This window comes from Globicephala melas, chromosome 3 (genome assembly GCF_963455315.2).
Source record: "Globicephala melas chromosome 3, mGloMel1.2, whole genome shotgun sequence".
Classification (NCBI taxonomy): Eukaryota; Metazoa; Chordata; class Mammalia; order Artiodactyla; family Delphinidae; genus Globicephala; species Globicephala melas.
The window spans coordinates 57697279-57711640 of record NC_083316.1 but is presented as its reverse complement, the minus strand read 5'-3'; the positions used below and the strand labels follow the sequence as shown (position 1 = coordinate 57711640).

The 14362-nt window shown below is 41.2% G+C and overlaps 1 protein-coding gene across 1 annotated transcript in view; it reads right to left on the bottom strand.

Annotated features, from left to right (window-relative positions):
• ARHGEF28 (Rho guanine nucleotide exchange factor 28) overlaps nt 1-14362 on the bottom strand; it is a 310421-nt gene that overhangs the window by 44983 nt on the left and 251076 nt on the right. Inside the window, 3 exon segments of the mRNA XM_060295886.2 lie at nt 1069-1251; nt 2729-2820; nt 3851-4029. Of these exon segments, the coding sequence (XP_060151869.1) occupies nt 1069-1251; nt 2729-2820; nt 3851-4029 (454 nt within the window).

The following is a 14362-nucleotide window of genomic DNA, read 5'->3' as shown; positions in this document are numbered from 1 at the left end:
GGGATGCATTTACTCCGTGGTCTGTAATTTACCAACCCATGTGCTGAATGACAGCATTCCCTTCCACTCTCAGGTGGTGGCTCTTTTATCTCCCAAACCCCCTCTGTCCCTATTGTCACTTCCAGACTATTGGCCCCATTTCCTCCCTAAACCTGTTTTTCCCTTGAAGTTCATGCCACCAGATTACACCACTCCTTGGTCCTCCTGGTTGCCATTCATCTACAGACTCCTCAAACAACATGGCTCCTTGTGGAAGTTCTCTCACCTCCCCCAATGCTACTCTTGTCAGGATTCTCTGTAATTTCAGTTCTGTGAACACAGTCCTTCCAGTACCCTGGCCTATCATCTCCTTAACTTTTTCCCCTTCAGTGAGCTCGTCCTCCACCCTCCTTCAGCCACCAACTCCCACGGTTATGCCCTAGACTTTGTTATTCTCCACACAGCACCCAGAGGAAGTTCCTTTTAAAACACAAATCAAGTCACTCTTCTACTCAAAACTCTGTACTGCTTTCCTATCTCACTCAGAATGAAGTTCTGCGTGCTTACCTTGATCCGGTCCATGGAATCTGAGTCCTAAGTAACTCTGACTCATCTCCTGCCACTCTCCACTCCTATGTCACTCTACCAGCACTGTCCTCCTTGCTGTTCCTCAAACAAGCCTGGCACTCACCCGCCTCAGGACCTTTGCACCTGCTGTTCCCGACATCTGGAACATTCTTTCCCCAGATATCTACTTGGCTTTCTCACTTACTTCTTGTCTGCTCACATATCACTATATCAAAGAGGCCTTCCCTAGTCATCCTATCAAAAACAGAAACTTCCCAGCCCTATCACTCTCTATTCCACTTACCCTTATTTTTCTTCATAGCACTTGAACCAAACTGACATCTTTTTTAAATATATGCTGCTGTTTCTGGAATAAGTAAGGACTCCCTGTTTCTGGAGAGTAAGGATTTTGTCTTCTTCTGCTGTGTCCCCAGCACCAAGACCGTAGCACACGGAACATCGTAGCTGCCCAACAGACATTTTATGAATTTGTTGAACCAAATCCTTTTGGAAGCAACTTACCTTCTTTCAGCGCTGCTGCCAGTAATGAGGCTGCCTGGGGAGGCTCTCCGGGGTCTGGTTTAATGAGGAGGTGGGGCTCTAGATGGACATCCTCAAATCCACTCAGCTCTCCAAGTTCAGCATAGATATGCAGCTTCTCTTCCAAATATGTGCAAATTTGTTGGTCTTGGTTACTGAGTATTTCTAAGAAATAGTATTAACCATTGAAAGTTATCACATGAATACAACTAATGAAAATCCAGGCTCTAAGATAAAGATGTTGCTAGTTAGCAAGCAGTACATTGAACAGGTCAAGTACAAGTTATTGATTGGGTGGGACAAACCTAGGTTGAAATCCTAGCTATTCTACTTGGTGACTATACTTTCCAGCAAATGATTAACATCTCTGAGCTTCCTTTGCCTTTTCTGTAAATTTGCTGTACTCAATAAATGTTTGTTTCATTTCCCATTCCCCTAATTCCCGAAAACCTTGCAAAGCCGATCTTTGTTTATTCAGGCTGTTTTCTATTAAGATTAAACATGAAGGTCAGGAATGAAAATTGAGGTGGCACTGTCCACGATGAGCGCTTCCCACAAGGGAAAACAACGCAAGGCCTGGAACTGCTCGGCCTTCAGCCAGTCCTGGTCAAAACCAAACATACCGGTTTATGTTTTCGTTTCTCAACATCCGATGTCTTTAACCACCTTCGCATGCATCATCTTCCTCTAATTTCAACATGTCACAGAATTCTTAGAGCTTAAAGGGACCTTAACCAGAAGCGAATTCAGGGGTTCTCAGTCTGCCTCAGAATCACTGAGGAAGAGTTTAAAATACTGATGTCTACAGCCCATTGCCCTCAGATTCTGGGTGAACTGATTGAGGGTGAGGTCCAGACATCAGAATTTTTAAAGACCTCCCCAAGTGACTCTAAGGCCCAGCCAGAGATGAGAATCACTGAGCTCATCTAATTTCCTTACTTCACAGATTTGGAAACGGAGGACCAGAGCTATTGTGTTCCTTGTCCAAAGTCATACAACCGTGACCTAACAGTGTGAGATCTAAAATCAAAACACTAGACAACAGGTCCAATGCCCATCTGCACCATACTGTCCACAATTGCTGTTATGTTACATGCAGAATTTTTTAAATATATTTTTAATCACTAAGGAGGGAGGGAGTCATTTTATTTGAGCACCTTTAGTGCCAGTGTATATATATATACACATATATATATATGTGTGTGTATGTATGTATATGTAGATAGATTGATATCTACTAACTATATAGATATATATATATGCATGTATGTATGTGTTTTTGTTTTTTGGGGTTTTTTTTTGCGGTACGCGGGCCTCTCACTGCTGTGGCCTCTCCCGCTGCGGAGCACAGGCTCCGGACGTGCAGGCTCAGCAGCCATGGCTCACGGGCCCAGCCGCTCCGTGGCATGTGGGATCTTCCCAGACCGGGGTACGAACCCGTGTCCCCTGCATCGGCAGGCGGACTCTCAACCACTGCGCCACCAGGGAAGCCCCTGTATGTATTTTTTTGAGAGTGGTCGGTGTGGGCCTCCCATGCACAGAATTAATCATTTAGTCATACGTTCCCATTCATGACACCTGGGCTTTCCCAACCTCCAAGGAGAACTGCACGACCCGGGAACGAGAGGCGTCTGCATTATACCTTGACATTGCTGAATTTTGGCCACTCTGGCTTCAGCTTTCCGCCTCTCTTCGTCAGACTCACTTGTCCTTCCCCCTTCTTCTTCTGGGCAACTTTAAAAGACAATAGTCAAGAGAGACAACTGAAACCAAATCCAAGTATCTTTAGGCTCGTTAGAAAGACATGGGAACTTGGCAGTAGAATTATTCGGAGAAGAAAAATTCAGCAGAAAGAGAATTCATTGTGCCCCCTGGCCAAGAGATTTGGTTTCCTTGAGTATATAATGGACCTTGCATAATATAACATAGCTCTCAAAGTCAGCAGTTTAGGATGAGTCAAATATTTCAACAAACACACACATACACAAACATACACTCATACATGCACACAATACCAATGCCACCGGTAGGTACAACTCAAATCATCATTGTTGCTTTCTACTGCATTTGGGCACTTCCATTCTTAATGAAGGTAGAGAGACTGGAGGGGATGGTGGTAGGGTGCCAGGTTGGGTGGGGCGCAGTGGAGGAGGAGGAATTTTACACAACATCATTCAAGATCTAACTCATTAAGTTACCATTAAGAATGATCACCCTCACATCCCCGTTTATAAAAACTGTCTTTGCACAAGTAATGAGGGGTAAATTGATGTAGCACACTTAGATCCAGCCATCTAAAAAGGTTTATTGAATGATTCTTCAGAATTAGGGACAAAGAGAAACACAGACATGGTCCCTGCCCTCAAGGAGCTTCCAATCTAATAACCAAACATATATACATAAAAAAGATAATAGCTGCAAGTCTGAAGATGACAAGCACCAAATAAATGCTTTGAGAGCAGGTGTTAAGGAATTTCAGGTAAGGAAGAGACCAGTGGAACTGAAGACGTCTTCAGGAAGGAGGGGAGCCATGAGCGGCACAAAGATGGGCAGGATTCACACAGGCAGAGGGAGACAGGGCGTTACAGGCAGGAAGGCATGGAGGAAAAAGGTGCAGATGAGGGGCTACTGCAGGCCGGGGCAGGGGGTGGGGAGCAGACCCTTCTGGCTGAGGCTAAGTTTTCATTCAGGGGAGACACAGTTGGAATATTTTCCCCAATGGAACAAGTCCATTGCCTCAATAATGGATAGAAGGAAATGTTACCTTTCTACTGCCTGTTGGATCCGCCTCATCCAGGTATTCCGTTCCTCCTTGGAGTTGGTATGAATTTCATACATCTCAGGACCAGCAGATGAAGCACTGATCAGAAACATTCCTCTCTCCTCATTCGCAACTTCCCTAGCAATGAGCTTCTGAAGGGAAATGACTGATGGCTTCTGATCCTGCAGAAAAAAGGATGAGGTGCAGATGAAACAGTGTCCTATTTAAAGCAAGGGTCTCACAAAACACAGCAGCTAAGGAAAGCACCAGTATTAGGCAAATCTTATTTCACTTCAACCTTTTCTCTTCCACAGAAGAGCTGTGGAAGTTCATAAGATTTCCAATGAAAAGGTTATGCTGAAGAGAGGACGGAAAAAGAAGACACAGGAGAACGTTTGTCCTTAAGAACTGGTGGTTTAAAAGGATATCTTTTAAAAAGACAGAACAATCAGAGCAGTAAGAAAAAAATATCAAAACTGTTGTAGTCAGGGATGGAGAGATTTTTCTAGAAGGGCATGGTATAGGAAACAGTGTATCAAATATTACAAAGAGATTACGAGGGTTGGAAGACCTACAGAGTCCACTGGATTTGGCAGTTAACAGTAACACTGTTTCAATAAGCTGATGGGTACAGAACCCCAAGTACCAAAGAGTAAACTGTAAATATGAAAGGTAACACTGGGGAGGCAAGGGCTTCCCTGGTGGCGCAGTGGTTAGGAATCCACCTGCCAATGCAGGGGACACAGGTTTTGAGTCCTGGTCTGGGAAGATCCCACATGCTGCAGAGCAACTAAGCCCGTCCGCCGCAACTCCTGAGCCTGCGAGGCACAACTCCTGAAGCCCGGGCGCCTATAGACCATACTCTGCAACAAGAGAAGCCACCACAATGAGAAGCCCATGCACCGCAACGAAGAGTAGCCCCCGCTCACTGCAACTAGAGAATGCCTGTGCACAGCAACGAAGACCCAACCCAGCCAAAAATAAATAAATTAAATAAATTAATTTAAAAAAAAGAAAGAAAGAAAGAATGGGGAGGCAAGACCTCAGATTCCCCAGAACCAATGTCTACTGCTATTGTAGTACTGAGCACAATAGCCTCACTGCAACCTGCAAATGCCTCTTGTTCCCACCAACCAGGTGAGCCCTTGGTGGGCAGGAATGGGTCTAATCCATCTTCATATGCCTAACCCAATGTTTTGAATAGAGTAGGCAACTCAATAAATGTCAGTAGAACTATATTTGGCATAATTCCATCAGAGAGAAATAGGAACAAAGTCTAAAATTTGGCATCGAAGGCATGATTAAATCACCTTTTCTATCAACATTTACTATGATCCTTCAATGCCCCATTCTAAGCACTAGGGATTCAAAGATGAATAAGACACTGATAATACTAATTTGGGTAGGTAGTTATGGTTGAAAATGATGGCCAAAAGAATGCCGGCAGGATGAACAGTTTGGGGGCTAAATATGAAGAATCTTCTTTGGTTTGTGGCTTCTACCACTGTTTACAGAGTTGGTTGCAGCATGTGGTTTTGCTTCTTGGACTCTTGGACTGAGCGACGCCTTTATCCAGAACACACTGCTCCATCCCTCTCTGCTGACTCCTTGGTGCTGACACGTCGGCTTTCCCAGCATCACCCAGCTTTACCACATCTGAAGTTGCTTGCGAGGGTATGGCCAGAGGACTTCTTCATTCTATCTTCATCCAATTCTTAAGAGTAGCAAATACAAAAAAGCAACCCATGCTGGGACAGACTACTGATCTACCCAGTCCTGCTCACTGCCTCTGCTCATGGAAGTAAAAGCCACTTTGTGGCAGAGCTCTTGGAACACTGCCCGTTCTAATTAGGGACAGCCCCTGAGCACTGTTAACATCCCTTATTCGAATATGGATCTACTATCTAAGACCTTATCTGCTGTCCTTCTTGCAAAGCACAGTTTTAACTTCCTGAGCTTACAAGGTCAGTAGCCTCTATACATAAAGAGGCAGAGTAGCTTTGAATACACACACACACATACACACACACACACACACACACATATGTATATATAACTATTCGAACTAGTTGTTTAGTGTTGCAGGAGAGGAGGTGGTGGCGTCAAATATTTTAAAAATGAAAAATAGGTCAGTGGGTAGAATGTAGCATTAATTAAACCACCACAGACCAGGACGCATCAGGGACATGACCATGATTATTCAAACTAATCACACATGGACACTAGAGATGATCAAGAATTCAAATTAAATCTCTAGGAATGGAGGTAACCTGTCTACTTTGGAGACAGGGATGCAGGGCTTCCCTGGTGGCGCAGTGGTTGAGCGTCCGCCTGCTGATGCAGGGGACACGGGTTCGTGCCCTGGTCTGGGAAGATCCCACATGCCGTGGAGCGGCTGGGCCCATGAGCCATGGCCGCTGAGCCTGTGCATCTGGAGCCTGTGCTCCGCAGCGGGAGAGGCCACAACAGTGAGAGGCCCACATACCGCAAAAAAAACAAACAAAAACCCCACAAAACTAGTGATGCAAAGGCCTAACTCAGCCTGCAGAGAGCTTTTCTTTGTACCACAGCACTTTGACAAAAGATTTTTAAAAATAATTGCCAGCCTTTAAAAACTGAGCATTTCACTGTTTTAAAAACTCTAGATTTCTGAGTTTTGGGAGAAAGCAGAAGATTGGCAATCCTGGGCCCATAGCTTCATTTTAAACAACAGGCGACAGCTGAGCCATCCCTGCCCTCTTTGAGACGGGGCATGAATTCACCAGTTCACTGTGGTCCCTACCACTCTCTATCAGCTCCTTGATAGCAAGAGTCTGGTCCAGTTTACTCATTTACATTTCCTGCCCAATCCCTGTAGACACTGGAGTTGACAACCTCTGCCCAAGGGAAAGAGGAAAAGGAACTGCTATATTCAGCCTCATTGTTACACCATATCCACTGGTGATTCCATAAAGTGGCTGATTCTTTTAGTGAATCACTCCATTCAGGATTCCACTGTGATAACAAGGTCTTAAGGTCACTTCATATTGAACTTGCACTTGCACATCTACACATTCACTTTGTTTTTTTTATTGTTCATTCATTTTGAAACTACCTTCTTTGATATTCAAGAGGTCCTCCTAGATTCAGTATTCCAGGATTTAGTGAACACATGTACCTTCTCCTACTCATTTCTAGAGCTGGTCCTACTCCCATTTCCACAGTCCTCTTTAAAAAACAACAAAATTCTCTTGTAAGGAAGCTATTCCAACCTCTGGCTACTTTCAGCTGCTTATCTTCTTGGCCATTTTCAAATTCATCATGTCTTCTGCAACACGTAGCAAGTTAAGAATTTACTAAAGAAAAGTTTCAAACAGCACAAGGAGCAGAGCATCTCACCTGTGGTCATCAGCATGACGATACCTTTCGAAAATACTATGGCGAGTACTAGGAAATCCAGATATTTGTATACTCCTAGCTAATGCATCAACTCTCTCATGCTGTTAACTACAAAGTAAGATACCTGGGTTTGTGTCCACTAAATGTACATGATGCAACTAAAAAGCATAGGATTGAACAGTAGTGTGCATTGACTCTCAGAATGACGCTTTCTCTTTTGCTCCCTGACATCGACAAGGCCTTGACTGGCCTTTATGAAGACAGCTATGTGGCAGACTAACATTGTCAGGAAACAGTATCAGAACCATCTTACTACTGTCCATAGCCAAACACGTTATACCAAGAGGACCTAAGTTGTGGCTGCCTCCATCCTGACATTTGGTGGATTGCATTCCTAGTGTCCCACTTAATGGCAAATGCGCTCTAAGGGTGGCACCAATAACTCTTCAAGAGATCAGATAAGAGGGGAGGGCAGACAGCAGAAGCAAGAAGAACTACAATCCTGCAGCCTGTGGAACAAAAACCACATTCACAGAAAGGTAGAGAAGATGAAAAGGCAGAAGGCTATGTACCAGATGAAGGAACAAGATAACCCCAGAAAAACAACTAAATGAAGTGGAGATAGGCAACCTTCCAGAAAAAGAATTCAGAATGATAGTGAAGATGATACAGTACCTCAGAAAAAGAATGGCGGCAAAGATCGAGAAGATGTAAGAAATGTTTAACAAAGACCTAGAAGAATTAAAGAACAAACACCTAGAAGGATTAAAGAACAAACAAACAGAGATGAACAATACAATAACTCAAATGAAAAATAAACTAGAAAGAATCAGTAGGAGAATAATTGAGGCAGAAGCATGGATAAGTGACCTGGAAGACAGAATGGTAGAATTCACTGTTGCAGAACAGAATAAAGAAAAAAGGAATAAAAAGAAATGAAGACAGCCTAAGGGACCTCTGGGACAACATTAAATGCAACAACATTTGCATTACAGGGGTCCCAGAAGGAGAAGAGAGAGAGAAACGACCTGAGAAAATATTTGAAGAGATTATAGTCGAAAACTTCCCTAACATGTGAAAGGAAATAGCCACCCAAGACCAGGAAGCGCAGAGAGTCCCAGGCAGGATAACCCCAAGGAGAAACATGCCGAGACATATAGTAATCAAATTGACAAAAATCAAAGACAAAGAAAAATTATTGAAAGCAACAAGGGAAAAATGACAAAAAACATACAAGGGAACTCCCATAAGGTTAACAGCTGATTTCTCAGCAGAAACTCTACAAGCCAGAAGGCAGTGGCATGATATATTTAAAGTGATGAAAGGGAAGAAGCTACAACCAAGATTACACTACCAGGCAAGGATCTCATTCAGGTTCGATAGAGAAATCAAAAGCTTTACCGACAAGCAAAAGCTAAGAGAATTCAGCACCACCAAACCAGCTCTACAACAAATGCGAAAATAACTTCTCTAAGTGGGAAAAACAAGAGAAGAAAAGGACCTACAAAAACAAACCCATAACAATTAAGAAAATGGTAACAGGAACATACATATCGATAATTACCTTAAACGTGAATGGATTAAATGCTCAAACCAAAAGACACAGGCTCGCTGAATGGATACAAAAGTAAGACCCATATATATGCTGTCTACACTTCAGTGGGTCTGAAGACCCACTTCAGACCTAGGGACACATACAGACTGAAAGTGAGGGGATGGAAAAAGATATTCCATGCAAATGGAAATTAAAAGAAAGCTGGGTCAGCAAATACTCAATATCAGATAAAATAGACTTTAAAATAAAGAGTGTTACAAGAGACAAGGAAGGACACTACGTAATGATCAAGGGATCAATCCAAGAAGAAGACATAACAATTATAAATATATATGCACCCAACATAGGAGCACCTCAATACATAAGTAAACTGCTAACAGCTATAAAAGAGGAAATTGACAGTATACAGTAATAGTAGGGAACTTTAACACCTCACTTACACCAATGGACAGATCATCCAAACAGAAAATTAATACGGAAACACAAGCTCTAAGTGACACAACAGACCAGATAGATTTAAATGATATTTATAGGACATTCCATGCAAAAACAGCAAACTACATTTTCTTCTCAAGTGCACACGGAACATTCTACAGGATAGATCACATCTTGGGTCACAAATCAAGCCTCAGTAAATTTAAGAAAATTGAAATCGTATCAAGCATCTTTTCTCATCACAATGCTATGAGGTTAGAAATCAATTACAGGGAAAAAACCCCATAAAAACCACAAACATATGGAGGCTAAACAATACGTTACTAAATAACCAAGGGATCACTGAAGAAATCAAACAGGAAATCAAAAACTACCTAGAGACAAATGACAATGAAAACATGATGATCCAAAATCTATGGGATGCAGCAAAAGCAGTTCTAAGAGGGAAGTTTATAGCAATACAAGCCTACCTCAAGAAACAAGAAACATCTCAAATAAACAATCTAACCTTACACCTAAAGGAACTAGAGAAAGAAGAACAAACAAAACCCAAAGTTAGTAGAAGGAAAGAAATCATAAAGATCAGAGCAGAAATAAATGAAATAGAAACAAAGAAAACAATAGCAAAGATCAATAAAACTAAAAGCTGGTTCTTTGACAAGATAAACAAAATTGATAAACCATTAGCCAGACTCATCAAGAAAATGAGGAGAGGACTCAAATCAATAAAATTAGAAATGAAAAAGGAGAAGTTACAACAGATACCACAGAAATACAAAGCATCCGAAGAGACTACTACAAGTAACTCTATGCCAATAAAATGGACAACCTGGAAGAAATGGACAAATTCTTAGAAAGGTATAACCTTCCAAGACTGAATCAGGAAGAAACAGAAAATATGAACAGACCAATCACAAGTAATGAAATTGAAACTGTGATTAAAAATCTTCCAACAAACAAAAGTCCAGGACCAGATGGCTTCACAAGTGAATTCTATCAAACATTTAGAGAAGAGCTAACATCCATCCTTCTCAAAGTCTTCCAAAACATTGCAGAGGAAGGAACATTCCCAAACTCATTCTATGAGGCCTCCATCACCCCGATACCAAAACCAGACAAAGATACTACAAAAAAAGAAAATTACAAACCAATATCATGCATGAATAGAGATACAAAAATCCTCAACAAAATACTAGCAAACAGAATCCAGCAACACATTAAAAGGATCATCCACCATGATCAAGTGGGATTTATCCCAGGGATGCAAGGATTCTTCAATATACACAAATCAATCAATGTGATATACCATATTAACAAACTGAAGAATAAAAACCATATGATCATCTCAATAGATGCAGAAAAAGCTTCTGACAAAATTCAACACCAATTTATGATAAAAACTCTCCAGAAAGTGGGCATAGGGGAACCTACCTCAACATAATAAAGGCCATAATAAAGGCCACAGTAAACATCATTCTCAATGGTGAAAAACTGAAAGCATTTCCTCTAAGATCAGGAACAAGAAGACAAGGATGTCCAACCTCGTCACTATTATTCAACACAGTTTTGGAAGTCCTAGCCACAGCAATCAGAGAAGAAAAAGAAATAAAAGGAATACAAATTGGAGAAGAAGAAGTAAAACTGTCACTGTTTGCAGATTACATGATACTATACATAGAGAATCCTAGAGATGCCACCAGAAAACTACTAGAGCTAATCAATGAATTTGGTAAAGTTATAGCATACAAAATTAATGCACAGAAATCTCTTGCATTCCTATACACTAATGATGAAAAATCTGAAAGAGAAATTAAAGAAACACTCCCAATTACCACTGCAACAAAAAGAATAAAATACGTAGGAATAAACCTACCTAGGGAGACAAAAGATCTGTATGCAGAAAACTACAAGACACTGATGAAAGAAATTAAAGGTGATACAAACAGATGGAGAGATATACCATGTTCTTGGATTGGAAGAATCAATATTTTAAAAATGCCTATACTACCCAAAGCAATCTACAGATTCAATAAATCCCTATCAAATAACCAATGGCATTTTTTACAGAACTAGAACAAAAAAATCTTAAAATTTGGATGGAGACACAAAAGACCCCAAATAGCCAAAGCAGTCTTGAGGGAAAAAAACGGAGTGAATCAGACTCCCTGACTTCAGACTATACTACAAAGCTACAGTAATGAAGACAATATGGTACTGGCACAAAAACAGAAATATACATCAATGGAACAGGATAGAAAGCCCAGAGATAAACCCACGCACCTATGGTCAACTATTCTATGACAAAGGAGGCAAGGATATACAATGGAGAAAAGACAGTCTCTTCAATAAGTGGTGCTAGGAAAACTGGACAGCTACATGTAAAAGAATGAAATTAAAACATTCCCTAAAACCATACACAAAAATAAACTCAAAATGGATTACAGACCTAAATGTAAGACCGGATACTATAAAACTCTTAGAGGAAAACATAGGACGAACACTCTTTGACCTAAATCACAGCAAGATCTTTTTTGATCCATCCCCTCGAGTAATGGAAATAAAAACAAAAATAAACAAATGGGACCTAATGAAACTTAAATGCTTTTGCAAAGCAAAGGAACTACAAACAAGACAAAAAGACAACCCTCAGAATGGGAGAAAATATTTGCAAATGAATCAATGGACAAAGGATTAATCTCTAAAATATATGAACAGCTTATGCAGTTCAATATTTAAAAAACAAACAACCCAATCCAAAGATGGGCAGAAGACCTAAATAGACATTTCTCCAAAGAAGACATACAGATGGTCAAGAAGCACATGAAAAGCTGCTCAACATCACTAATTATTAGAGAAATACAAATCAAAACTACAAGGAGGTATCACCTCACACCAGTTAGAATGGGCATCATCAGAAAATCTACAAACAACAAATGCTGGAGAGGGTGTGGAGAAAAGGGAACACTCTTGCACTGTTGGTGGGAATGTAAATTGATACAGCCACTATGGAGAACAGTACAGAGGTTCCTTAAAAAACTAAAAATAGAACTACCATATGACCCAGCAATCCCACTACTGGGCATATACCCTGAGAAAACCATAATTCAAAAAGACACATGCACCCCAATGTTCATTACAGCACTATTTACAATAGCCAGGTTATGGAAGCAACCTAAATGCCCGTCGACAGATGAATGGATAAAGAAGATGTGGTACACATATAAAATTATTTATAATTTATGGCTGAATATTACTCAGCCATAAAAAGGAATGAAATTGGGTCATTTGTAGAGATGTGGATGGATCTAGAGACTGTCATACAGAGTGAAGTCAGAAAGAGTAAAACAAATATCGTATATTAACGCATATGTGTGGAATCTAGAAAAATGGTAAAGATGAACCTGTTTGCAGGGCAGAAATAGAGACACAGATGTAGAGAACAAATGTATAGACACCAAGGGGGGAATTGACGGTGCGGGGGGGGGGCGGGTGTGATGAATTGGGAGATTGGGATTGACATGTATACACTAATATGTATAAAATGGATAACTAATAAGAACCTGCTGTATACAAAAATAAATAAAATAAAATTCAAAAATTCAGAAAAAATGGTATATAAGGCCCCCCCCCAAAAAAAAAGAGATCAGGTAAGAGGAACAGATTCACATTTCAGGTCATATTTTAAGTTGAGCATCACAACTTGATCTGAATCCATGTGCACATTATTCTAGAAAACAAGAGAGCTGTCTTTTTTTTTTTTTAATTAATTAATTAATTTATTTATTTTTGGCTGTGTTGGGTCTTCGTTTCTGTGCGAGGGCTTTCTCTAGTTGTGGTGAGCGGGGGCTACTCTTCATCACCGTGCGCGGGCCTCTCACTGTCATGGCCTCTCTTGTTGCGGAGCACAGGCTCCAGATGCGCAGGCTCAGTAGTTGTGGCTCACGGGCCTAGTTGCTCCGTGGCATGTGGGATCTTCCCAGACCAGGGCTCGAACCTGTGTCCCCTGCATCGGCAGGCAGATTCTCAACCACTGCGCCACCAGGGAAGCCTGATAGCTGTCTTTTTGCTGTGTCGAATTTTTGATCCATCAGCAGGTCACCTGGCCTATACCACCCAAGAAGCAGGATTTGCTTCTCTTTCTGGTCTTAGTTTTTGAAGAAACCTTTGTTTATAAAAATGTGGTGGGAATTTGTTTACTCTTTCAGCATGGCCCTCACCATCCCACAGGGCAAACAAAATGTTCCCACCTTCCTGCTTATTTTCTCTGTGTTCCTTCAGAGAAACCAAGATAATAGCAGAGACAGGTTGTTGGACAAATCAGTAGGTTGTCATGAAATATGCAATATATACAGTTCAAATGGATCAGGGCCATGGAACTAGTTTAAGGCCTCTTGTTATCCTCTGGTGTAGCTCTGTGAAATAATCTCTGACCTTTATACAACTTGGCATCACTGTGTTGATGAGAGGCAAGGTGCTGAACAGGGTGAAGAAGCCTACTGGGCCAACCTGACAAGATGGAGAGGCAGCTGAGACACTGCTCCAGCCTCTTCCTCCCCAGAATCTATCACTGAGCAGGCATGCTTCTTTGTTTTCTCTGAACGGCATAACATAAACTTCCTTAAGCTCTGAATTTGCCAAAACCAGTTGGAACTGAGGATATCTGCTAATGGTACCCAAATATCCTATCAGTCAATGGATGATAAACACTAACATTGTAGAGAAGCACCATTATACCGCCCACATTGGTACTGCATCTTAGATTCTTTCCTATTAACAGGGCCTGATGCTCCATGATGCTGACAAGGGGTTGACTCATGACATCTTCCATCTTTGAGCGAGTCACTGTGGACAAGATGCTATATGAGAAATGCTATAAAGTACTGGTTTTACTGCTAGTCTGAGTCTCACTCTGTGCTGACAATGAGATAACAATAACACACTACAAAGGTAAGTGTTACATGAACAACCTTAGTATTAGTAGTCATTATGGAAGAATTAAGAAAGAATTGTCTTTACACTTTAGATACCAGGATGGTGTTCTCGTGTCTGGCAGAAGGAGCATCATAACAGTTATGAATGGAGTTGGCAACTGGTACAGCAGGCACTGTCCAGCATTAACATTTGAGGTGCTGGGAAGTCAGGACTGC